Source organism: Emydura macquarii, unplaced genomic scaffold, assembly GCF_026122565.2.
Source record: "Emydura macquarii macquarii isolate MOO-44397 ecotype Brisbane River unplaced genomic scaffold, CSIRO-AGI_Emac_v2 contig_3080, whole genome shotgun sequence".
Classification (NCBI taxonomy): domain Eukaryota; kingdom Metazoa; phylum Chordata; order Testudines; family Chelidae; genus Emydura; species Emydura macquarii.
Genome location: NW_027133217.1, coordinates 5,214,239 through 5,237,755, shown reverse-complemented (window position 1 = coordinate 5,237,755; position 23,517 = coordinate 5,214,239). Strand labels below are relative to the sequence as shown.

General features: G+C 46.8%; 1 protein-coding gene and 1 pseudogene across 1 annotated transcript in view; both read left to right on the top strand.

Moving 5' to 3' along the window:
• The window catches only part of ALS2CL (ALS2 C-terminal like), a 67,763-nt gene extending 44,317 nt beyond the window's left edge, over positions 1-23,446 (top strand). The window contains 17 exon segments of the mRNA XM_067530428.1: positions 1,354-1,419; positions 2,458-2,556; positions 4,905-5,063; positions 6,596-6,707; positions 8,199-8,276; positions 9,784-9,911; positions 11,978-12,151; positions 12,774-12,867; positions 13,708-13,865; positions 15,947-16,015; positions 16,899-17,072; positions 17,754-17,796; positions 19,021-19,082; positions 19,364-19,513; positions 20,919-21,015; positions 21,610-21,656; positions 21,658-23,446. Coding sequence (XP_067386529.1) covers positions 1,354-1,419; positions 2,458-2,556; positions 4,905-5,063; positions 6,596-6,707; positions 8,199-8,276; positions 9,784-9,911; positions 11,978-12,151; positions 12,774-12,867; positions 13,708-13,865; positions 15,947-16,015; positions 16,899-17,072; positions 17,754-17,796; positions 19,021-19,082; positions 19,364-19,513; positions 20,919-21,015; positions 21,610-21,656; positions 21,658-21,682 — 1,735 coding nt within the window. The 3' untranslated portion in view covers positions 21,683-23,446.
• Positions 8-126, top strand: LOC137141569 (5S ribosomal RNA; annotated as a pseudogene).
• Positions 23,447-23,517: the final 71 nt, after the last annotated feature.

The window sequence follows — 23,517 nt, the reverse complement described above, 5'->3', positions numbered from 1 at the left end:
CGTGGGAGCCTATGGCCATACCAGACCGCATGCCCCTGATCTCGTCCAATCTCGGAAGGTAAACCATCCTAGGCCTGGTTAGTACTTGGATGGGTGACCGCCTGGGAACCCCAGGTGCTGTCAGCAATGGTGAGTCTTGCCCCCATGCTCAGGGTTGATCACCATATTTAGGGCTGGGAAGGAATTTTCCCCCAGGGCAGATTGGCAAAGGCTCTGGTGGGTTTTCGCTTTCCTCTGCAGCATGGGGCATGGCTCACTTGCTGGTGGATTCTCTGTACCTTAAAGTCTTTAAACCATGATTTGAGGACTTGAATAACTCCATCATAGGTCAGGGGCCTGTTACAGGAGTGGGTGGGTGAGGTTCTGAGGCCTGTGTTGTGCAGGAGGTCCGACTAGATGATCACATTAGTCCCTTCTGACCTTAGAGTCTGAGTCATGGAGTAAATCTGGCTCCAGGGTCAGAACTTAGAGCTGGTTGAAACACTTTTGACTTGTCCAAATTTTGATGCAAAAGGTTTTGCGAAACCTTTTTGAATATTTTGCAATGTTGGGTGGGCCTTTGACCCAATTAGAGTGGATAACTCTCTGGGGAAAAAAATCTATTTTTATAAAGTTGTTGCCCAAACCTCTCTCCTGCCTAGCACTAGCAATAATACCTTGGGAACAAAAGGTCAAAATAACAGAATAGCAGCAGTGTCACAACTGCCTTGTTCTGAGGATCAGATATGCAGCAATCTGAAGACACGATTCCCTTAATTTTACTTGACCATTTTAATTACCTGTGTGTCTCTTCTTGGAATCGAACTGTAAGAAAAAGCAGAATGAACCAATGGCTATGCAAAATGCCTCAACCCTTATTAATTCCGTAACTCTGCTCCAGAGAGAACAAACTTGGCATAGGTATTCACTGCGCACGCACGCGCGCGCGCGCGCACGCACGCACGCACGCACGCACGCACGCACAAAAAGGAAACCACAACTGTGCTTTTAACTTGGGTTAAAATAGCAGTGAAAACACAGTAACTCTTTTAACTTGGGTTGCAGCTTCAGTTAGTCTATAGGGCATCGTGGAGTTGTCCTCAAACTGCTAACCAGAGTTAAGAACATTTTTTGTGTGTGTAGTGAAGACATACCTTTGTATCAATATCCATACTTCTGATCCCAATTAATCATCTCTGGGGTCTAGGAAAATATCTCCCTGCAATTATACTATGGAGTGGGGAGAGGGAGACTTCCTGACCTTTAGCTGAGGAGTAGATTGTGCCTAGAAGCATGGGCATGGTTTGGCATAGTTAGAGCAACTGCAACGGTTCTTGATCTGCTTCTTATAACAACACTTGCTCTGAATTGCAGGGGGACCCTGAAGTGGTCTGATGGCTGCAACCATGTTGGGGATTTCAAAGAGGGCCTGGAGCATGGGTAAGTCTTTATAAAGCTGGCTTCCCTTGCTTATAAACACAAATACAGGGGAGCTGGCTGATTCAAGGGGCAGCAATCCTGGAACCCGAAAGCATGAGTTTTCTCGCCCAGTCTCTGTAGAGAAGCATGGAGTTATGGCCACGATCCACAGGGCAAGTGGAACAATGCTTTGAATCCAAACCTCTATGGAGGAGTAATGGCTAGTAATGGCTGGACTGTATCTTAGAAGAGGAGCGGTAGTCCAGGCAGAATGCGAGGCAGCAGTCCTTCCTCCAGTCTTTGGATTCCTGAACATTGCCAAGTTGTCTCCAGTGCTCTCCGGATACAATGAAGGGTGCAATTGTGACCCATGCTAGTGCATTGGGTGGTTGATACACAAGAGAATAAGTCTACAGCTAATGGGAGCTGCTCCTTTGGCTCATGCAGTAATGAGCCATGCTTAGCACAGGCAGTCCTAAATTGAATCCCCAACTGTGAGAGCACCCATGTGGGGTGGGGTCAGGGGTCATTGTGTAATCGCATCCTGAATCTGACCATGAAAAGCCTATTACCATAGCAACAGCGCTGTCCGTGTGTGGGGCTGAGCCAATGGATTCTTTTGCTGTGAATACACTGAGCTGATTCTGGAGTGTGTGTGTGTGTGTGTGTGTGTGTGTGTGTGTGTGTGTGTGTGTGTGTGTGTGTGTGTGTGTGTGTGTGTGTGTGTGTGTGTGTGTGTGTGTGTGTGTGTGTGTGTGTGTGTGTGTGTGTGTGTGTGTGTGTGTGTGTGTGTGTGTGTGTGAGAGAGGAGATGGCATGATACTAGGGCAGATCTGGGCCCAGGTCGTCCCTGCTGCAAGTCCACTGAAACCTAGCAAGATTTCTAGGTGACCCTGTGTCTGAAGATGACTTTGGGAGGCTGGAGGAGATGGGTTAGGAAGGATAAACAGGGCCACCTGTTGAAAATTCTTCTGAGGTCATTGTTCTGCCCCCTCGGCACCTTCCTTTCCTCCCCCTCCCGCCCCATACCTCTGCTGACGCCTCCTGTCTGCCCTCTAGGTTTGGAATCCGCTTGGTCCCGCTCCTCTCCGAAGACAAGTATGACTGCTACAAATGCCACTGGCAGGAAGGCAAGATGCAAGGCTATGGCATCTGTGAGTAAGTAACGCTCGGCGCACGGCCTCTGAGGAGTGCAAATTCCCAGCTGCTGGGCGAGGGGCTGCTCCCTGCTCTGTCACGGAAGAGCCAAACGCAGCAGAACTGCAGGGCAGGGCCAGGCTACAGAAGGCATCTGCAGTTCCTGCTGCTCCCATGCCACCTTGTTCTGGACTCTGAAGCTGCAGCAGCATGCGGTTAGAGGGGCAGGGCCGAGTGGCAGATGGATTCACAGGCCTAAAATCTCCTGGGTATAGAAGGATCGCAGGGCCCTTGTCTGGTTCCCCAGCCGGTGAGCCTTGATACAGCTAGCGGCAGCCACATGACCCTGCAGCCTCTCTGTACCATGGTAGGACTAGCGTTCCGGGGTCTTGCTCAGATACTTTCTATAACAGATCTTAGTGTCGTGTCCTCTGTTTAACCTGTGCCACGTTGCCTAACCTAGGCTTATGTGTGCATCACGGAGATCATCACTCCTCGATGACCTTAATGACACACACGGCTCTCTCCTGTCCTTTTTGTGTCTGGTGTGCCGTGTGGGCAAACTGCGTACCTGCACCAGGGGAGGGAAGGGCTGTAACTGTTCTCCTAAAGAGCTAAAGCAAACAGCCCTTGTCACAGCAGCATGCTCTTGGATCTGGTGTCCAGGGTGACTCCAGGTCCAGGAGTCCTGTGACGTTAGACTGGAATAGAGGGGAACTGAGGTTCTGACTGGGTTTGCAATAACTACTTCCCATTGACAGGCTTTAGGAAAATGGTGGCTTTAACACATTACCCTACACGGTTTGCTGCCTCCAGACCATAGGGGAGCTGGGTGGAACCCTGACTGAAAAGAGCCATGTCATGGAAACATCCATGTTCTGCATCGTAATGCCCCGTCCTCCTCATTCAGCAAACACAGGACTCCACAAGAGAGGCCTTCTCAGAGGGTTATGTACAACCCCGCCCACTGAACTGACTGGGACCGGGGCCATTTTCTCTTGTTTGTACAGTACCTAGCACAACAGAGCCCTAATACTTTCTGGGGACCCATTGGTGTTTCTGTACATCAAACTTATCGATTCCAGTCCTGACTATAGTTCACTTTATAAATACCCACAGATGTCTTTGCCTTCTCAGCCCTGGCCAACCTTGCTCTGACCCTCTGTTTGGTGGCAGTCAAGGTTACAACTTAGGTCCCCCGCCTCCAACTCCAGAGACCTATCATGCGACTCTGCTGTAATGACTCCTAGCATGCCTTGTTATGTAGGCTGCATCGGCCAATCAAATCATGCTTTAGAGTGCAAGATGTTTCCAGGAGTCAGCAAGGAGTATCTCCATGTAGAACTCTATTCAATTGGCCAAACGCTGCATCAGATGCTGGCAAACCCAGAATGCAAGGTCCTTGCCCCTTCTGGGGAAAGGGTAATTGGCTCACTCCATCGGGTTAGCAATGTGGCAAATGCTGAGTTAAGATCTTAGCACACTCTCTTTAAATGCCGGCTGTCTATCCACAAAAAGTTCTGCAGAATATACATGGATTATAGACTGGACTGAGGCCTATAGCTATATAACTACAGTTCTGTAGTGCTGTGCTCTCAGCATTGCATCCATTCTGGAGGCAGAGGGAGATTCATTGGGATTAGAACGGGGAGCTGGCTTATTCCCAGGCCTATGCTTCCTGAAGCTGGGGTGGCCAGTGGGTTTAGAAACCAAATGTAAGGGATTAAACAAGGCTCTCTACTAGCTTCAATCCAGCTGAGGGTGGGAGTAACTCAATAGTTTATCATGTGCTTACTTGGCTGATAGCTAAAATTATCACCTTTCTAATTTCTGGTAACTGGACCCCTGAAGCCCCACCCCTGCTCTACCTCCAGGCCCCGCCCCCATGGCTCGCTCCTCTGCCCCCTCAGGCACCGGACAACCCTAAATGGCATTTGCACATGCAAGCCAAAAACCGGACTTCTCCGGGTGTAACCCGGCCGGGTGGCAACCCTACGATAGCCTGTGTGAAACAAGTGGGGCTTCAATCCCAGTTCCCAGTGGACAGGCGTCAGTGTAACAACTGCGGGTACCCTTGTCGGCGGCCTCAATACAGAGGTCTAGGACTGAACTAACCCCTCTGCTTAGAGGAGGGTCCAAATTCAGGCTTAGATCTGGGGTTCTGGTTGTCTAGGCCCATCTACTCTTGTCCCCGGAAGTGGTGTCTCGTAGGACAGGGTTGAAGCGTGCTGTCGGGGAAGCTTGCACCACTGTTGCCCCGGTTTAGTGTTAGAGGACTTCAGCCTCCTGACAGCAGAGTAACAGCAAGAGAAATAGGTATTGCCTACTGGACCATCTTAAAGATGATGCTAGCCAATCTTTCTCTCTAGGTATGGAAATGAGAGGGTTTACAAAGGATACTTCAAAGATAATCTGCGTCAAGGATTTGGCATCCTGGAAAACCCCTCGGCTGAGCAGCCATTTAAGTACACAGGGCAGTGGGAACATGACAAGAAGAACGGATATGGAGTCTGGGATGACAAGGACAGGTAACACTGTGGAAAGTGTTGGCAACACCTGGGTTTCCCGCATTCCTTGGTCTGATGCATATTTGACTTGAATTTGAGATGGGGGCAAATTTTATGAAGAGTTGGTGACAATTTTGTAACTAGAGCTGTGCAGAAGATTGGAAATTCCATTTCACAAAGGATTTTAAAATTAGTTTTCATTCTGATTTTGGAATAAAACCCCCCCACTTTGAAATTCTCCATGCAAGAAAATATAAAAACAACCAAAATCTAATTTCGGATCGATGGAAATTTTCTTTTATTTCGACCTTACTTCTATTATTTTAAAACTAATGTTCCAAAACAAATTAGTTTCAAAGCACGCACGCACGCACGCACGCACGCACGCACACAGAGGGAAAAATCCTGAAATGCGCGCGCGCACACACACACAGTGGTTAGATTTTAATGGAAATGCACTTGCCGGCAAATGGTTCCATCAAAATCCTGAAATTGGACACTGACAGATTGCCTGGGAGCAATGTAATAGTGCCAGAATATAGCCAGAACTCTTTCTGGTTTTAGTGGTCCAAAATGAAAATTGACACAACTGTGGCTCTAGAAAGAGGGGATGGGTGGAGGCATTGTTGATGGAAATGTACATCTGTTTGTGGCTGACAGATGATGCAGTGTCAAAAAACACTGAAAAGCCACATTGTCTGTTAAATCAACAGGACATGGGCTGACCTTCAAGCTTCAATCAACAAAAAGGTCTGCCTGGCTTTCCAAAGGCTTCCTGCACAACCTAGTTGACCTGTTGACAAGGATTTGTGTTGGAAATCTTTAGGGTGTTGCCAAGATTGGAGGACTTGTCGTGTGTGGGCAGCTCTGGCTTGCTGGACTGTGTCTTATCCCTCTGTCAACCATGGGCTTGTAAGCAGGAGTTCTCTGGTTCTGCTTACAAGGGGGATGCTTGGATCTCGTCTCTGGGGAGATGTTTGGAGGGGTTTGATTATGCCATGATCATGGTCAAATCAGCACTTCCTCCAGATTAAGGTCGGTCCCTGCTGCCTTCCTACCAAGGCATAAGACGTAGAACCACCTCATTCAGAGCAGTTCATCCACTCAGGGTTCCAGAGCTTTTGGGAAGATTCTACCTTGTCGCTCTGTATATACTGTGGGCAGCAGATTTTCACCTGCGTAGCTACACTGATGGCTGACATCTGGGCTAACATAAGATGTAGAAAAGGTCTGACATCCTTGGCTATATAAGCTGCCAGAGACCCGACCAGTAGCACTGCTCTGGATAGTGGGTCCCCAGAACCACCTTGCCTGCCTTTCCCGATTTACTAAATCTCTTGAATTCACACATTTCCACAAGCTTGTGTGCGTACCTGCCCCGAGTGGATGTTCCAATATCCCTGACGTCTTTCAGAAGCTGTCCACATCAAACTCACACCAGGCACTTTCTTCTTTCACTGGGTATGAAGCCGGCCCATTGTCTTAGTTCTCAATGGGTCTTGTGCAAAGTTCTCCAGTGGTGGTATATGAGAGCCTCCTATCTTGTGTTCCAGAGGGGAGAGGTACATCGGGACATGGCAAGATGACCACAGGCACGGACAAGGGATTGTGGTGACCCAGTCAGGCGTGTGCTACCAAAGAACCTTTCATGCCGGTAAAATGGTGGTGAGTAAATAACTTTCTGTGGATACTTCAGTCAATAGAACATGGAATGCCTTATCTAGGGGATGAGGAAAAAATGAAAGCACTCTTCCTATTAAAATAAGAATCTTCCAGGTGTGCAGGAGGCAAAAAGACTTAAGCAGTGGTCTCCTACCACAAGATCATCGCTTAGCTTGAGGGGAAGCCCCAGAACACTTCATGTGGTGGGACTATCCCGTAACCTCCTGCAGCCCCCAGCTCTGCATTTTTCACCAGTTACCTAGGGACACCCTGTACATACTGTTCAGATGTGGGTGAATCTTATCTGCTCACGATACTAGAAGGAGGACACTACATGAAATGGAAAGGAAATGCTGTACATATCTGCATTATGGCAATGCCTAGGGGACCCACCCATGAATCAAGGCCCCAATATCCTAGGTGCTATACAGGCTTGTAACAAACCGACTGTAAACTCCTCAAGGTGCAGGCAAAGTAACAGTTAACCTGTGGAAGTGATTGCCCCAAGGTTGTCTATTGAGGCCAAGCATTTAATAGTAATAAAAGGATTATCCGCTTGCATGGATAATGAGAAGCCAGTTTTGCAAGACAAAATGACTAGAGATGGACAGAAAATGGAAATCTCCTTCTCTCTCACACACCAATTTAACCCGGAATGGGGACAAATTAAAAAAATGACCTTTTTTTCCTGAACTGAAAGGGAATTTGTTCCTGGCTGTCAGTCTGGCACACTCTAGAAATTGAAATTGACAAGACCCTATTAGACAAGTAGCCAGGGAACGGTCACATTCACTTTTCCACCAGAAATCTTGAAATTTGCAAAAAGAGCATTTTCCACAGCAAAAATGATTCTGATAGCATATTCCCACCCAGCTCTAAAAATGGCGTCAATCCTTCCTTTTTGCTTTAGGGTCTAAACAAACAGTTTCAGAAGTCATGAAGCAACTTCCCCATGGGCACAGTGTTCTGTTTGTCCACTCTGGAGTTTCTTGTTGCTTCCCCTGAAGCATGTGTTACTGTAACCATTGGAGTGTATGGGTGCTGACACCAGTTATTAACGGGTTTTGGGATATGTGGTGGAGCCACACTTGCTATATTACTGGCCGCAATCAGAGATGGGAAACTGGACTAGAAGGACTACTATCTCGATCTGTGTGGCCATTCTTTGGTTCCTATTGTACCACTGGCCACTTACGTCAAATGCCAGAGACAGGAAATCTGTCTCTAACGTGTACTCCTGTATGAAGCACCCTTATTACACTAACTTCCTTACAAAGCTATTGCTTTCTCTCACAGTGCCTGCCTGATAGCGTGTTCGTATAACACATCTCCCTTCCCACTACAGCTTGCCATGCACACTGGATTTTAGAATGATCTTTTCAGCTGCACGCCACAAACTGTGCCCATGGGTTGGACGAAATGCAGTAACTTTGTCGAAGCCAGTGTGTCTCCTTCACCACACTGCACTCTCAATGTCTGTTCTTAAATCCCTAGGGTTCTGGGATTCTCCTCTTAGAAGATGACTCTGTTTATGAAGGCAATTTCACACGGGATCTAACGTTTGTAGGAAAGGTAAGCTGCTTGCCCCGCTCAACCCTGCGATGTTAATGATAACTTTCAAGAAAGCGGACACTCCTGTCCATCGAAGTTCATCCCTTCTTTCCTATTAAATAGTTACAGCTCCTTTTTTGTTTTTTAACCTGAATCACACTAGACACTTTGCAAGAAAGGGTTAGCATGGCCCATGTTTTCTGTGATTCTACAGCTGCAGAATCGGATGTAAACTTGCATTCCAGGATACAAGCTAGCTTGCTTACTTGCTTGAAAGTTTCTACCCTTCATGGTGGCTTAGAGAACCCTACAAACTGGAACAGTGCAAACACAATGCTGCTTTGGTACTGGAGTCTGGCACTGGCCTGAAACAATAGCTCAGACGTGAGCTGCCCCATGTGCTTCCATGGTTTAACATTAAAACGTGAAGATGACCATTTAAATCAGCATTTTAAAGCATTCCGCTGCTGAGCATGAACAAATGTACAGCTAACGTGCTTATCTCACAATCCTCCAGCTTGAGAAACCTCCAACTTGCTACAAAAGTCAGTGCCAGGTCAAACCACAAATGTGAGGATAGCATCTCATTGATTTTAACATAGTGATTGACTTGAGCATCACTGTACAGATTGTAGCACACGCTAAGCGTGGATCTTTGTCTCCTTCTAGTGGCCAGTCCACAAGAGGTTGAACAAGAGGTTCTGCCACATCTTACAACTAGGGTTGAGTTTTTCCCAAGTCCAACTAACACACTTAAATGCAACTACCACTGAAATTTATGCTGGGTTTGAAAAGGCCAGTGCTTGATCCCTGGTTCAAATCCCAATTGGGGTTGGCTATTTTTAATTATTTAATTTCTGAGCTCATTAAACCTCCTTGTAGTTTGAATCAAGCTATCGCAGAACTTCCTATCTGCCATCTCAGTGTGCTGCAGAATCCAGACACCTTGTCACAGAGACCAGAGCTTGCTTTGGTAGTCACAAGCACTTAAAAATGAGCCATTTTTTGCAAGCTTTCCAGGTGCACATCTAATATGCATCTCCCTCTGCTCACCTCACTACACCAATGATGCCACGCCTGCTTGTGCCTTAAGGAATGGGAGAAACTGACCAGGAATTAGACTTCCAGATTGTCCATTCGCCCTAGCTTGGAGATTGAGCCATCTCTCTAGGCTTAGGCTAGGAACTTCATGGCACAGAAGCAAGGACTAACACCTAGACCTACTTGCCATATCAGAGCCTTGCTTTCTGGCTGGAGTGTCACATCCAGAGTCCTGTTAATATGGGCAGTGTCACTTAATGAATTTCTGCCTGTTGGCTTCTGTGATCTCCTGCCTTTTGAAGTTCTCTGCCATTGCGAGTGCTTCCAGCGTCTGGCCCTTCTGGTCGAAATAACCTTTTTAGACAGACTACCTTTTAGGGATCGTTCCTGCTCGTGGGCTTCATGAGAGGGTGATTGGAATCTTATCTAATCTCATGCTAAGTGAGAGCTTGATGGAATGACCCCTTATTTTTTTTTTTTGTTTCAGGGAAAGCTGACCTTTTCCAATGGCTTCACTCTGGAGGGCACGTTCAGTAACAAATCAGGTGAAGGGCTCCAGACGCAAGGAATCCTGAACACTTCCAGTGACCAGCAGGATGACACAATAACCAAAGTGTGAGCCAACAGTAAATAACCACGTGGGCCTTTGTTTTGTATTCTGCTAACATCTACCGGCTCCGAGCGAGTCCCCACTGTGCTAGGCGCAGTGCATATAAATAACAAGACAGCCCCTACCCCAGAGAGCGGAGTCTAAATAAGCAAGGATGGACAAAGGATAAAGAGAACACTCCCCTGCTTTACAGATGAGGATCGGATGCACAGATTGATTGACTTTCCTAAAGCCACTTATGAAGCCTGAGGAATAGCCAGGATTTAAATCCAATCTTGAGTCTGATCCAGTGCCTGAAGCACAAGAGCATCCAAAGTCTCTAGGGTTTTTTTTTTTTTTTTTTTTTGGAGGTGCCATTTCTAGCCATGCCTCCTATTAGGAAAAGCTTGCTAAGCACTGGAACAGGTTACCTAGGGAGGTTGTGGAACCCCTGCCACTGACCGTTTTTAACAACACGTTAAACACCTGTCAGAGATGGTCTAGGTACATTTCTTCTTGCTGCAGTGTGGGGAGATGGAGTGAATAAGGCCTCAAGGTCCCTTCCACCCAGGGCCGGCCCTAGACCAAATGATGCCCCAGGCAAGAAGTGTCTTTGGCGCATGTGGCCCTCTGCTACCCCCCACCCCATTTGTTAAACTTCCAAATACTTTTTTTATTGGGTTTTTTTTTTGTTTTTTTTTTTTTTTAAAAGACCATTTCACGACTTTGATGCATGATTGGCATGCATGATTTATCCCTGTCCTATAAGACGATAAAATTTGCACACTAGGATCTGTATATTTGTATTTATTCATGCCATATAAAGCAAATGGGGGGGGGGAAAATTGTTTCCTTTAAGCTTATAGAAATTTCTTAATTTTAAGAATAACTGAAATGTACTAACATCAAGAAATTTTCCCTTTTGTTGCTAACAACAAAACTGGCACCCCAGGCCTGGGTCGCCTGCTCCTAAATCCGGCCCTGCTTCCATCCCTACATTTCTGATGGTCAAATATTTAACCCCCCTCCTCTTTTTGTGCAACAACCTGCCCGATTCTTATGTTTGCAGTGTACTGACAGATGTAGTCGGGGGGTTAGAAATGACAGTGATCCAAGGAGCAACAGCGTGTGAATTGCTTAGCAGGGCATGGATAGCTCTAATTAGGCAGCCTGGTGGGTAGCCTGAGGTATCTTAGTGGGCGGTAAGACTCTCTGTTCACATGCAGCAGTCACTCCCTGGCAGGTGACCATAGGGAAGCAGACAACAGTAATTCTGACTTGAACCCAATGGCCAGAATCGTCCAGCACAGAACCTGTCACAAAGCCCCCAGCAGAGCAGCCCTCTGGAGAGGTCTGTGAGATGCCTACCACCTCCCTCTCCAAAAGGGAGTCCCATAGGTAGCCATTGCAATGCAACTGGGCGTGGCAGAGGCAGCTGGGTGATGCACATTGCTTCAGGGAAGTGCTGGGGCAGTCTTGACCAACAGGGTTCCCAAGCTGACCTCTCTTGATGCAACCCATGAATTAAGGCAACAGCTGGAATGCCGCCAGCCTTCCCCTGAGATGAGTTCCTGGACATGCAGCCCAGCCACATCATTTCCTTCTCTCCAGGATGCTTCCTCTCTACTTGTGGCTGGTGCCCTCCACTCTGTGAGAGCCGACCCTGTTTCCTCTGCTTGTGTAGCAAGCAACTACCAGCAGAGATAGCTGGGCTGGTTCTGTTACCTCCTGAATGAGGAGCCTCCATAGGTGCAGAAGCAGCTGTGAGCAGGAAGGAGAGGCCCCAAGACATCACTAGTCCGCCCTAGACCACCAAGAGTCCATGTTCCACGCTTTGGGACTCCCCTGGTCTAATGCATCTCACTGTTAGCAGAATAAATCTAAATTGATACCTCTGCTGAACGTCATCCCGTTGCTCCTACTTACATCCACTAGGATGCTACCAAATCCCTCTTTCCCCCATGGTGCTTGTGTTGGTGGCTGGGGCTGAAGAAAATGGGTTCATGAGATGATTAGAAGAGATGGTCAGTGGCAATTGTACGGGGGAGGAGAGGGCGGGACAGCAAGACCTAATTTCCTCTTTGTTGTGCAGTCAGTTGGGTCTTGATGAATTCCCGGTGGAGAAGAGATGGCAGGGCATCTACGACCAGTTTCTGGAATTCCTCCACTCCGGCTGCAAAGAAGAAATGGAGGAGTCCTTCACGGGCTTCCATGTACAGAGCAGCAAGGAGCTGCGGAAGTCTCAGGAGTACCTCTTCTGCCAAAGGTGAATGCTGGTTTGCTGCGTCCTGGTGCTGAGGGGCGTAGTTGGGCTGCAGGCTGATGCGTTCAATTTTTGCCTCGTGATTTGTGTTCAAATCTTGACCTCGAGTTGCCCGATCTCTCCTGCGCGCCTGTCCATGGGACGGCATCGCCTCACTGAGGCGGGGGTGTCTGGAATCGGGCAATTCCTCAAGATTATCATGCAGCTAACACTGTTCTGTGCTGGGGTCCATGGTGCTCATGGGAGGAGAGAATTGGAGCACTTCAACTGGTCAAGCTTGTCTTTATGCCCCTCTTGATACCAATTGGGAGGGATCCCGGTGCTTCGTTGGCTGGCTTAAGCCCCCCTTAAGAATGGCTTAGTCAATAAACTATACTTCAGAGAGAGTGGGGGAAGGGAAAAAATAACTCCATGTAAATGAAGTAATCGGGGGCAAGAGTCATTGAGCTAGACCATAAACACAAAGGGGGTCTGGACCCGCCTCTGCCTCATGACTCTGTTCATCCCATGCAAAGTCAGAATGGCAGATGATGATGATCCAAAGTGCAAGGTAGAAGGCAGTCAGGCCCAATAGGTGCAAAAAGAACTCCTCTGTCACCGTTGCCCTTGTTTTCCTCCCTCCCAGGGGGCCCGAGGACGTCTCCGGGAAGATCGAAGATGTTCTTGAAGAACTAGTTGAGCATCAGGAGCTGGAGTCGATCCAGTGCTATTTACAAAAGGTACCACTCCAAACCCGCTGTGCCGAAGGTCTGGAGCGCTCAAATGTGGTGGGCTCCTCGCAACACAAGAACATGGGCCCTGTCCTGTAGAACACCCAAACTGGGGCTCCAGTCCTGCAAGCTGCTCCACTCAGGCAGAGCCCCACTGGAGTGGACGCTGATCTGGGCCTAAGCTAACGTAACAAGTGAGGGCCCTAAACAGAAGGGCTGGAGTGGGGATGGGACGACAATTAGATGCTGTGCCTGCTGGGTCAGGTACAGACTCGTCCCAGAGGCTTATGTTCACTTGGTAGCTTTTCCTCCCCTTCGAGCAGGATTCAGCTCGCTGTTGCTGAGTCCCTGCATCCTGAGAATTTCTTGTTGTTGCATAAACCATGTCCCCAAAGGGCAGTTCAGTCTCCTCCATGCCTTGTCAGCCCTTGATCTCTGCTGAGCTAGCCTGACCTTGCTTCCCACTGAAGGTCGATGGTAAAAGGCTATCTGTATAGCTGTAGTGCCTAGAGGCACCAATTGCTGCCCTTCAGTGAGAGCAGGATTGGGTCAAGAGCATTGTGGCATTTTCCAGTAAGACATGGATCTAAACAGGGTATCCATCCAGGCCACCCTAAGGCCCTAGCTAGAGATTGAGCTGGGTGGCGCTCTGTCTGCAAGGAGGCTATGTCCCTTTCGGATTTGCCCTGATACGGACCGAGGCCACAGGCTCATCTTCCTTAGGCTGGACTGTCTCCCTGGCTAATCTACGGCTTGCATCTGAAGGTCCTGTCCCGCCAGTCGAAGGAAGGACTCCCCTTGGCAATCCATCCCTTAACATACGCTGAACTTTCCTCCGCTGTCTTGCAGGCTTTTAAGTCTTCCCTGCACCTGCTAGGAAAGCTGCTGAAGACCCTGACGTTGGCTTTTCAGGCTACGTACTCTGGGATCGGGGCGAACAAGCACCTACTGAACATGGCCCAAGAGGAGGTCAAGTACTATGCCAAGATAATCTGGGAGTTTTACCAGTAAGTCCCGTGTGCAATTGACTTCCATGCAATTGGATGCTAATGAGGAACACTTGGTAGGTAGGCCATCTAATTCATTCCTTGGGGGGCTAGGCCCTGGATTATTGCCTCTAGTACTTCTGTGCAATCCAGCCTCTTTCCACCAGGAAGCTTACTTCAGATGTCCATCTCCTGAGGTGTTCATAATATGACCCGTATCAATATAGTACTGCGGTAAACTAACTTACTCCCTCTACCCCGTATGCAGTCATAGGAATTGTCAGCCTGAATCAGATCTAGGGTCCATCTGGACAATTTCCTATCTCTGGCAGTGGCCAGCAACAGATATCTCAGAAGAAGGGGCAAGAAATGCCATAGTTGGCAGAGAGAGAGAGAATGAAGCCTCAAGAACTATAGTTGAAGGAAGGATTACTTAGAACAGTGGCTATGGGCGAGGTGGAAGCTCTGTCCTAATGAGCTGGTCTACTTTGTGTAGAGCAATGTGCATCTTTTCACCTTATTGCCTTACGAAAAAAGGGGCTTTGTCTTTTTCCTCCTGTTCAATGGGCAGAGCCAACACAATGTGCAGGAAGAGTTGATTCTGTTCCTCCTTCGGCAGACTGGCTTACTAAGCTCCAGTCTATCAGATCTGTGTGACCCACTGAACAGACAGTGAAGGCAGACTAACTTCATCTTCAGAACCTTTCTGACTAATGTGTGAGGAGAGAGAACCCAGCTTGGCTGGCTGTGGCCTGGGCTGGCAACTCAAAACAAAAACTGAACAAAACCCTCTAACTGTAAATGCAACAGATTTGGCTTAGGAAATATTGAGACAGGAGTCCCATGGTGCCATTTTTAGTTGCCTTTCAGAGTAAAGCTTCACTTTAAATATATCCATTTTGCAATTGACCTGTTAGGCCAACAGGCGAACTGAAGAATTCTCCAGAAAAAGCAGTTTTTGGACATCTTATTCCTTGAGCTAATACACTGTCCAGGGAAACAGAGCTATTGCTGATCTGCAACCAGAGTTGCACTTTCCACTGTGACAGTCCTACAAATGGGATCACTTTAGACAGCATTAAAGTGCCTTGGAAAGGCGTTAAAGTGGAATTGGAAAAGGTACAGAGAAGCACAACTAAAATGATTAGGGGTATGGAACAACTTCTGTGTGAGGAGAGATGAAAAAGACTGGGACATTTCAGCTTGGAAAAGAGACGACTGGGGGGAGATATATGATAGAGGTCTCTCAAATCTTGGCTGGTGTGGAGAAAGCAAATAAGGCAATGTTGTTGTTTACTCCTTCACATAACTCAAGAACTAGGGGTCACCCAATGAAATTAACAGGCAGCAGTTTAAAACAAACAAAAGGAAGTACTTCACACAATGCACGTCAACCCGTGGAACTCCTTGGCAGGGGATGTTGTGAAAGCCAAGAGTATAACTAGGTTCAAAAAGAACTAGATAAGTTCATGGAGGATAGGTCCATCAATGGCTATTAGCCAGGATGGGCAGGGATGAAACTTCATGCTTTGGGTGTCCCTAGCCTCTGTTCACCAGAAGCTGGGAGTGGACGTTGGGATAGATCACTTGATTGCTCTGTTCTGTTCATTCTCTTGGAAGCAGCTGGCATTGGCCACTCTCAGAGGACAGAATACTGGGCTAGATGGACCTTTGGTCTGACCCAGTATGGTTGTTCTTATGTTCTCTTCTAAAGATTTAAGGAATCTTGCTGGGTAAGGATTATCAGTGCTGGTGATAAGGAAACACATTCTAGCAATGTAATATGTTCATTTATTGTGGGCTGACACACAGGCCTACAGATAATCTTTAGGTATTAAACCCCTTCCCTTCAGGGGTTTCTATGGAAAGTATGGGAGCCCTCAGTCCAGAGATCTAAAATAATCCTCCAGAAAAATTCCCCCTTCAGTCAAGTATCCATTCATTTCTAAAGTAAGCTGTTTGCCTCCCCTGTAATGTTACTGTCCTGGTTTCCCATTTTGTGTGTGGGGGAAGGAGAAAGAGGATCTAGATAACACTAATTAGTAATTGAGTTAGCTTCTCATTTTCAAGGGTAACTTGGTCTGTTTCTATTTGTCTTCCAGGGGTTTACTACAACTGGCTTTGGAGCAGAAAGGCCAACCACTCTCCGAGACAGAAGATGAAGAGAAAAGGTGGCTGTGATTAATGGTCATTTGGTTTTAAATTGATCATGTCCGTTTTACTTCTCCCAAAGAAACGTTTGGCATGGAGACCATCCTGTTTCCCAGCCTTTGGTTGCTGCCATACATCCAAATAGCTGGTGAAGCGGCACTCACGGCTAGTCTACACGTAAAACTTACAGCGGCACAACTGTATCACTACAGCTGTGCCACTGTAAGAACGCTTGTGTAGCTGCGTTATGTCAACGGGAGAGAGCTCTCGGACCAACGTCATAAAACCACCTAAACAAGCAGCGGTAGCTATGTTGGCAGGAAAGCGTCTCCCACCGACAGTGCCATCCAAACTAGAGCTTATGATGGCAAAACTTCTGTCACTCAGGGTGTAGGGTTTTTTTCCCCACATCCCTGAACGACACAAGTTTTTTGCTGGTATAGACAAGGCCTCAGATGGAAAACTGTTCTAATGAATTTTCACTTTTTCCAAGCTTAAGGAATAGACACCATATTAATTCAGACATTAGATGTGAGATCCGGAACCACTGAAGGAGACACAGTTCCGAAGCTTCAGAGGAAATAAAACCTCTCCCAATCCCTAAACGAGTCACCTGGTTGAGCATTGCTTTATGTAGGACGAAAGGGATGAAAAATTCCTTCCTGACCTCTATAGATAATGTTCTGCAGCCTGAGATCTGATCACCCTGATCTTAACTACTGCAAATGTTCTGTCCTGTATTGGTCACAAAATTATCCAGTCACATAGCATTGGACTCTGTGAAGGTGGGAGTGGGAAGAGAGATGGACACATCTTTAAGGTGCTATATGTTGAGCCTTAACTTGTGTCCAGACTGATACCAACCATCAGTAGGGCTCATCTTTGCTTTCCTCTCAAACTCAGTGACCTGAATGCATATGGAGTGATCCTGCCGCTGATCCTGCCCTGTTTCTACCCGGAGCTTTTCATGCTGTACATGCTTTACCATGAGAAGGAAGATGACCTCTACTGCCAGGGGATTGTGGATCTGAGTTTATTTCCTGATCTTAAGCTGCTAGAGTTCCTGGATGTACAGAAGTGAGTAACACCACAATGAACAAATCCCCCAAACAGCTGGGAGAACACTCAGCAGGGAAACGTTCCAACAGGTGTGGGAAGCAAGATCTCACCAATGGACCTTCTGGTTCCAGGACCCATTATTAGTCTTGTCCCGAGTAGCAGTGTGAATTCCTTGACCGAGTTCCTGCATATACAGTGCTTTCCAAAAGGTCAGGTGTACTCTTAAAGGGCCAGGATTCTAATTTTCTATGCTGATTTCCTTCCTCCTCCTCCCCCCCCCCCCCTCCCCGCCCGGCCTCTCCTTTCTGGATGTCTCTTGAGCAAGAATATTTCCAGTTGCTCTACCAAATGAATGGTTTACTTCAAGTTAGAAAGGTCCTATAGTGGGATATGGAGAATGGTGACTCAGAAATGAAAGGAGCAATGCACTGTGACATAAGCCTGATTCGCTGCTCTGTTGCAACCAGTTCTTAACCTGGCTTAATTCCTTTCAGTTCAATTAATCTAACCATTGCTGGTTCTAGGTTAGTGTTACAGTGGGGAATCAGAGCGCATGAGTCGATGCCCATGGTGGCGATTCTGCAAATTCTTGCTCTTGGTCAGGGCAAATGGACGAGTGAGAATCTAGACTCTAACAGGAGGATGGGGCAGAGAATAGATCTGCATGTCATAACTACTCTGTCTTTGATCTCATTTCAGACACCTGTGGCCCCTCAAAGATCTCACCCTAACGACCAATCAGGTAAGTAGCAACTCTGGGACAGAGCCTCAGAGTAAACTGGGGAAGCTCCACTGACTTCAGTGAAACCGCTTGAACTAAGGGGGCCATGGAAAGTTACCCAGCTGAAGATCTGGGCCTCTATATTTGGGGTATGCTTCAAATAACTAATACATCAGTAGCAGATCATGGACACCAGAGCACTGGATACATTAATGCTGGATACAGAAAGGACGTGGACAATAGGATTCCATTGTGATCAATAAAACCTCTATCTCTGAGTAGAAGGCATTTCCTCCCAATTGCAGTTTACTTATCTGTATTACAACAGTTCCTAGAGACTCTGATCGGGAACTGGGGGCTCCATCGGGCAAGGTGCTAACCTCCTTCCTGTCCTAAATGGCTGCACATGCGTTGCTGCATGATGCTAACCCTCTGCATCCCACTCGAGAGACCTGCTTCGGCCTAATTTTAAATTCCAACTTGGACCCAAATCTGAGCCAAGCGCAGCAGACCTGAGTCTCTTTCAAAACGGCCCCGACCCTAACACAGCCCGACAATTCCTGCCCCCAACCAATCCTTTCCACTGCCTCGTTGGTGGGGCTTGGCCTGGTGGCGCTTCCTGTGCCCATGATCAGTCTCCGGCTGTTAGATCTGGGTGGTGGCTGCGGGCACCCCCACGCCCGCCGCCATCTTGCACTGTGCACTGCAGAGGGAGTGTGCTGACAAGTCTCCGAGCCCCTCACCCCACCGCACGCCCAGTGCACCAAGGGGTCTGCGTCCATTGGGACTGGGGCACGCAGCTGCCGCTGTACCAGCCCCAAGAGGCAAGTGGAGGTGAGCAGATGACCCAAGTCTGAGAGGGTCAGATCCTGCTGGGTTGAGGGCAGGGACCTGCTCCCCAGGTGTCTGCATTTCATCAGTGACTAGATGGCTGCCTATGAAGTCTTTTGGGAGGAAAGGCGCACTCTGGAGAAATGGCTCTGCAATCTGTGCTTTGCTGCAGTCGCAGGATTTCAGGCGCTCAACTTCCCCAATGGCCGTACTAAACAGAGACCAAGGTGGGCGAGGTAATATCTTTCATTGGACCAACATCTGCTGGTGAGAGAGCTCTGAGAGGCTCAAGCATGTCTCTCTCAATGGACATTGGTCCAATGAAAGACCTTACCTTCCCCACCTTCTAATCTCCTGGGACTGAGACGGCTACAACTACCCATGTACTGACACAAACATTTATCTACCTTTCAGAGACGTTCTCTTGTCAAAGACAAGTGCTTCCTTTCCGCTACGGAATGTCTACAAAAGTTGATGTAAGTTCTTACTGATGACTGAGCGGGGTTGGATGTCATGGTGGTGAAGATACCTGAACTCCATCTATGCTAGCCCGGGGGAGAGCCTGCCTGAAAAATATTACCATAGACTCAGGGCAAGTGACTAATGATGAGAGCTTCAGAAGACATACACTCTATTCGTGCAATACCATGGTGGGGAAATACCTTCCTGACCTCATCCTGATGACCCCTTTATATCCTGAAGCATGGGGATGGACAGTAGCATTGGAACTTTTCTTACTGTATCTTTATATTGGCAGCACTACTGTGGACCCCCGGGAAAAGCTGGAGATCCTCCAGAAGACATATGAGGAAATAGAGAGCACTGTGACACGAGTAGTGGGGAGAGACTATAAACTCCCAATGGATGACCTGTTGCCACTGTTGATGTATGTTGTATCACGGGCCAGGTAAGAGAGAGCTTCATGTTTGCCACTGCTAATGGAGCGTATGCAAGAGATACTTCATAGGAGGACCTGGGCTGGCTGAAACTGTTTTAATGGAAAACTGGGTTTCTGATTAAATGAAGTATTTTTTTTTTTTGTCAGGGGGGGAAATCAGGTTTCCATGGAGAAGACAATATTTTGGCCACAACCCCAAAACTTAGATTTGGAGATGCAGTGCCTCCTGGGAGTTGTAGTTCAGTTGCCTCATGTGTCTACCCTCTATGAGCTGAGCTCCCTGGCTTGGCTACGTTTCACATGATGCATTGCCTCCCTCTCCAAAGGGAACACCATGGTGCATCATGGTAGATGGAGTCTGACCAGGGAGCCTGAAACACCTGAACTACAATTCCCGTGAGGCACTCGCGGTATTTCCAAATATAAAAATGTTAGTTGTGGGTGGAAAACTATGGCAAACAAAATGCTTTGACCGGCTGTAATGATGAAATGTCTGTCTTTGTATGCGCCGAAAACCCATACTGAATCGCAGAGGGAAAACTCTTTCTGCTCACCCTCGCAGCCCATGCCTTCAATAGTAGCAGTCACTGATTTGAAAGAGCCACAAGAAGGTGACTGGAGGTAGGGTCCCAGAGTAGGGATGAAGACAACTGAGTTGAGTTCCTGTGTGACTTTGGGCAGTGAAACTCTTAGGGCCTCTGTTTCCAGTCTGTAAAAATGGCTCTACTTCCTACCTTATTGAGCTGTTGTCTAATTCACAGCTGCGAGGGATTTGGAGTCTCCAGTAGGCGTCACTGAAATGCCTAGAAAGTAAGCTTTACCAGTATAGAAATAGGTCTGAAATTACTAGTTTTCTGGGAAGAGACATTTGTTGCCTATGGCTGTCTCCATTAGTGTTGAATGAACCAGTTCAGATTCAGTAAGAATGGAGCAGCACTTTTCCGTGAGGCTGGAAAATGAACTCTTTCCATTCCCTGCACACCTCTGCACTTCCTGTTTGTGCTATAAGTCTCCGTTGTGCTGGGTGCCACCCACGCAAAAGCAAGGAGCCTTGGAATCTCACATTCTGGTCCTGAGACCTAGAGATGGGGAAAAAACAGGATCGTATATTTTACAAGGCTGCCTCTACCCAAAACGGGGAATAATGCTCCTCATACCCAAGTGTAGATAGGGAAACTCAGGCACAGAGGTTAAAGTTTTCGATTTTCTTAGGTGCTGAGCACCTCAACAAATCAGACCTCACTAGCTGAAGGTCACTGAGGAAATTGGTGCTGGGAATTAAAACTGGGTTCTTGTCCCATTTCTTGCACCATGCCTGATTTTTGGATCAGCACTGCCCTGTAGGGGAAGATGCATGCTAATTCCAAGGTATTCATGTCATTAAGAAGAATGGCCGCTATATTTTGTTTTCTAGAATACAACGTCTAGGAGCTGAAATACATCTGATCAGAGATTTGATGGACCCTACCAATGAAGGAGGGATGTATGACTTTCTGTTAACCGCACTGGAGGTAAGAAGAGTTTGTAACAAGGCAGTTAGACTGTAGCAGGCAAGGTTTCCTTAAACAGTAGGAATCTATTGAAGGAATGGTACCGTTAACCAAAGAAGTTGTGGGAGTAGCTTTACAGTGGACAGCCAACTGGCAGCAATGTTATCACATTTTTTTAAGGTGGTTCCTGCTTATGTGCATGGTGCTGAACTGATTTTTCAAAATCGGGGTCTGAAAGAACCTCCTCAAACATTGGTAGGAATCCTGTGGGGAGGTCTTCTCCTGGAGCATTGACCAATCAGCCTTCAGGGTGAATTGGCTAGAACACAAATACTTTGCTGTTATTGCAGAAGTACTGATGGAACACTGTCTGTACATTAATTTGGGGTATGTGTGGGTGTTGGTAGTTAAACAATTCTCCCTTCTTGCCATGCTGACCAGTTCCAGACAGAACATGTTTAACGTGCTTTTTTGTAGCTTCCAGTGGTAGTCTGTTTGCTTTAGGGAGATGTTCTGGCCTCAGTATACATTCATGAGACCATAATTTCATCCAGAAGATCTCTACGAAATGGACACATGCACGTCTCCTTATGGATTCTGCTCTTTCTTCCACAGTCGTGTTACAAGCACATTCAAAAAGATATGAGGCTGCATCAGAGACAGCTGGCATGTGTCACATGATCCTTGACCTTCACAATCCAAAGGACATCTTGTTCACGCACTTTGATGACCAAACACTGTTAGGAGATGAAGAGGGAATTCACTTTTCAATGGGAAGAATGTTTGTTTATTCTAGATCTGGGCTTTTTTAAAGTACAAAACTGCTGGTGTCTGGACTTGTGGTGACCGTTGCAATCTACAAGGAGCAAGAGCCTTCCTCAACCTCCATCCAACATCTTTTCCCCTTGATAAAACTCAGACCTGCACTCCTTTGTCTGACACACGAATAAAGCAAAATCTGTTTTTATTAGACATCCATAAAATTATAGCCCAACTATAATCCACACTGTTGGATACTGGCCTTAAATCCTCAATGTTCAGCTTGTGTTGTGCCAAAACCCTAGCCTTTCACTTTTCAGAACAAACCACTTTGTGGCATTTGCTAAAAAAATCTTGCCCTGTCGGTTTATCCTATTCTGCATTTTACAAGGCTGATTCTGATCCATGACCCCGTCTAACTTCCCCATTTTGCTTGCATTCATTTTGCAAGACCAAATGGCTTAGGGAAGGACGTTTTATTTAAAAAACAAAAAAACCTTTAAAACCAAAATGTAACTAATCTGCTTGGCATGCATGGTCCTGTCTGATGGAATCAGCTGCGTAGACTGAAGATCCCTTTCCATTTCTCCCAGTAACCTCTTCCCAGAGAAGTGATGATGCGTGTTGTATAGCAGAGTGAAGGATCTTGTCCCATTCTTCTCGCTTCACATGCTCAGTCAAATCCCCTCTGCTCCATCACTGTTGCATTTTAAAGCTGCTATTGACTAACTTGATTTTTATAGTACTTCAACTGTAAATTATAAGTATTTTTACACCCTGGTGAATCATTTAATCTCAGGGATGTTACTCTGTAAACTTCCACACCTTGTGCGGCGAGGTGCCACTCCGTTCACCTGATATAGCACAAGGGGAAATAGAACTGCCCTGCAGCGAAAGACTTCTGAAATGCTGCAAGGGAATTAATTAAAAACAACTGGGGTCCTGCACTAAGGATCTACTACTTCTATGGTGATAATCTTGTGCTGACATGCCACCCTACTGACTCAATGGGGTGTAAATCAGGACAGAATCTGACCATTACTTATGTGGTGCCTCTTTAATTATAAAAAACAAAACTGTATATAAATGTTGCACTCAAACTGAAATACACTAAATATGAATTTCTGAGCTGCATAGGAGAACAAAAGCTATATATTTTAGACTATAAATGGGGGGTTTTAACTTGATTTTTTTTTTTTTTTTTAAAGATGTGGAACTGTCTGACACTGTAACTACATAAAACTATAGACTGCACCTAATTATCACAAGTTTTAGGTTTTAATGAGTACACTGGACGCAATTGTTAGTATATTGATTTGGGACTGGGTTTTTTTTACAGTAACTTTGTATTTAAATAAACCTGTTACATTTTTGAAAGAAAAGCCTCCAGAAATTATTTGAAGGATTTCTGAGCTCTTCTGTATTTCAACATGGCTGGTGTTTTCCTCTGACTTCATGCTTCTGCCCCAGCATGGGAATGGAGGATTCAGTTTTCAGATTAAAGGTTTCTGGAATGCTACCTAAAAAGAGCTGCCTGTCCAGCCCATAACCACCTCCTCTGCATAACTAATAGTTACGGAGAAAATGATCCAGCTCCGTGCCAGTGTAATCAAGCTAAGGCAGCAGAAATGCTAATTTGATTGCCCGGAGATGCCAGTGCTTTATGCAGCATGGTGTTAGCCACATGTTTAAAGCTGGAGAAACTTGGGTACCGTGAGCCAGGGACAAGTGTACCCAGTTCTCCTGAGTCCTAGTTCTAACCAC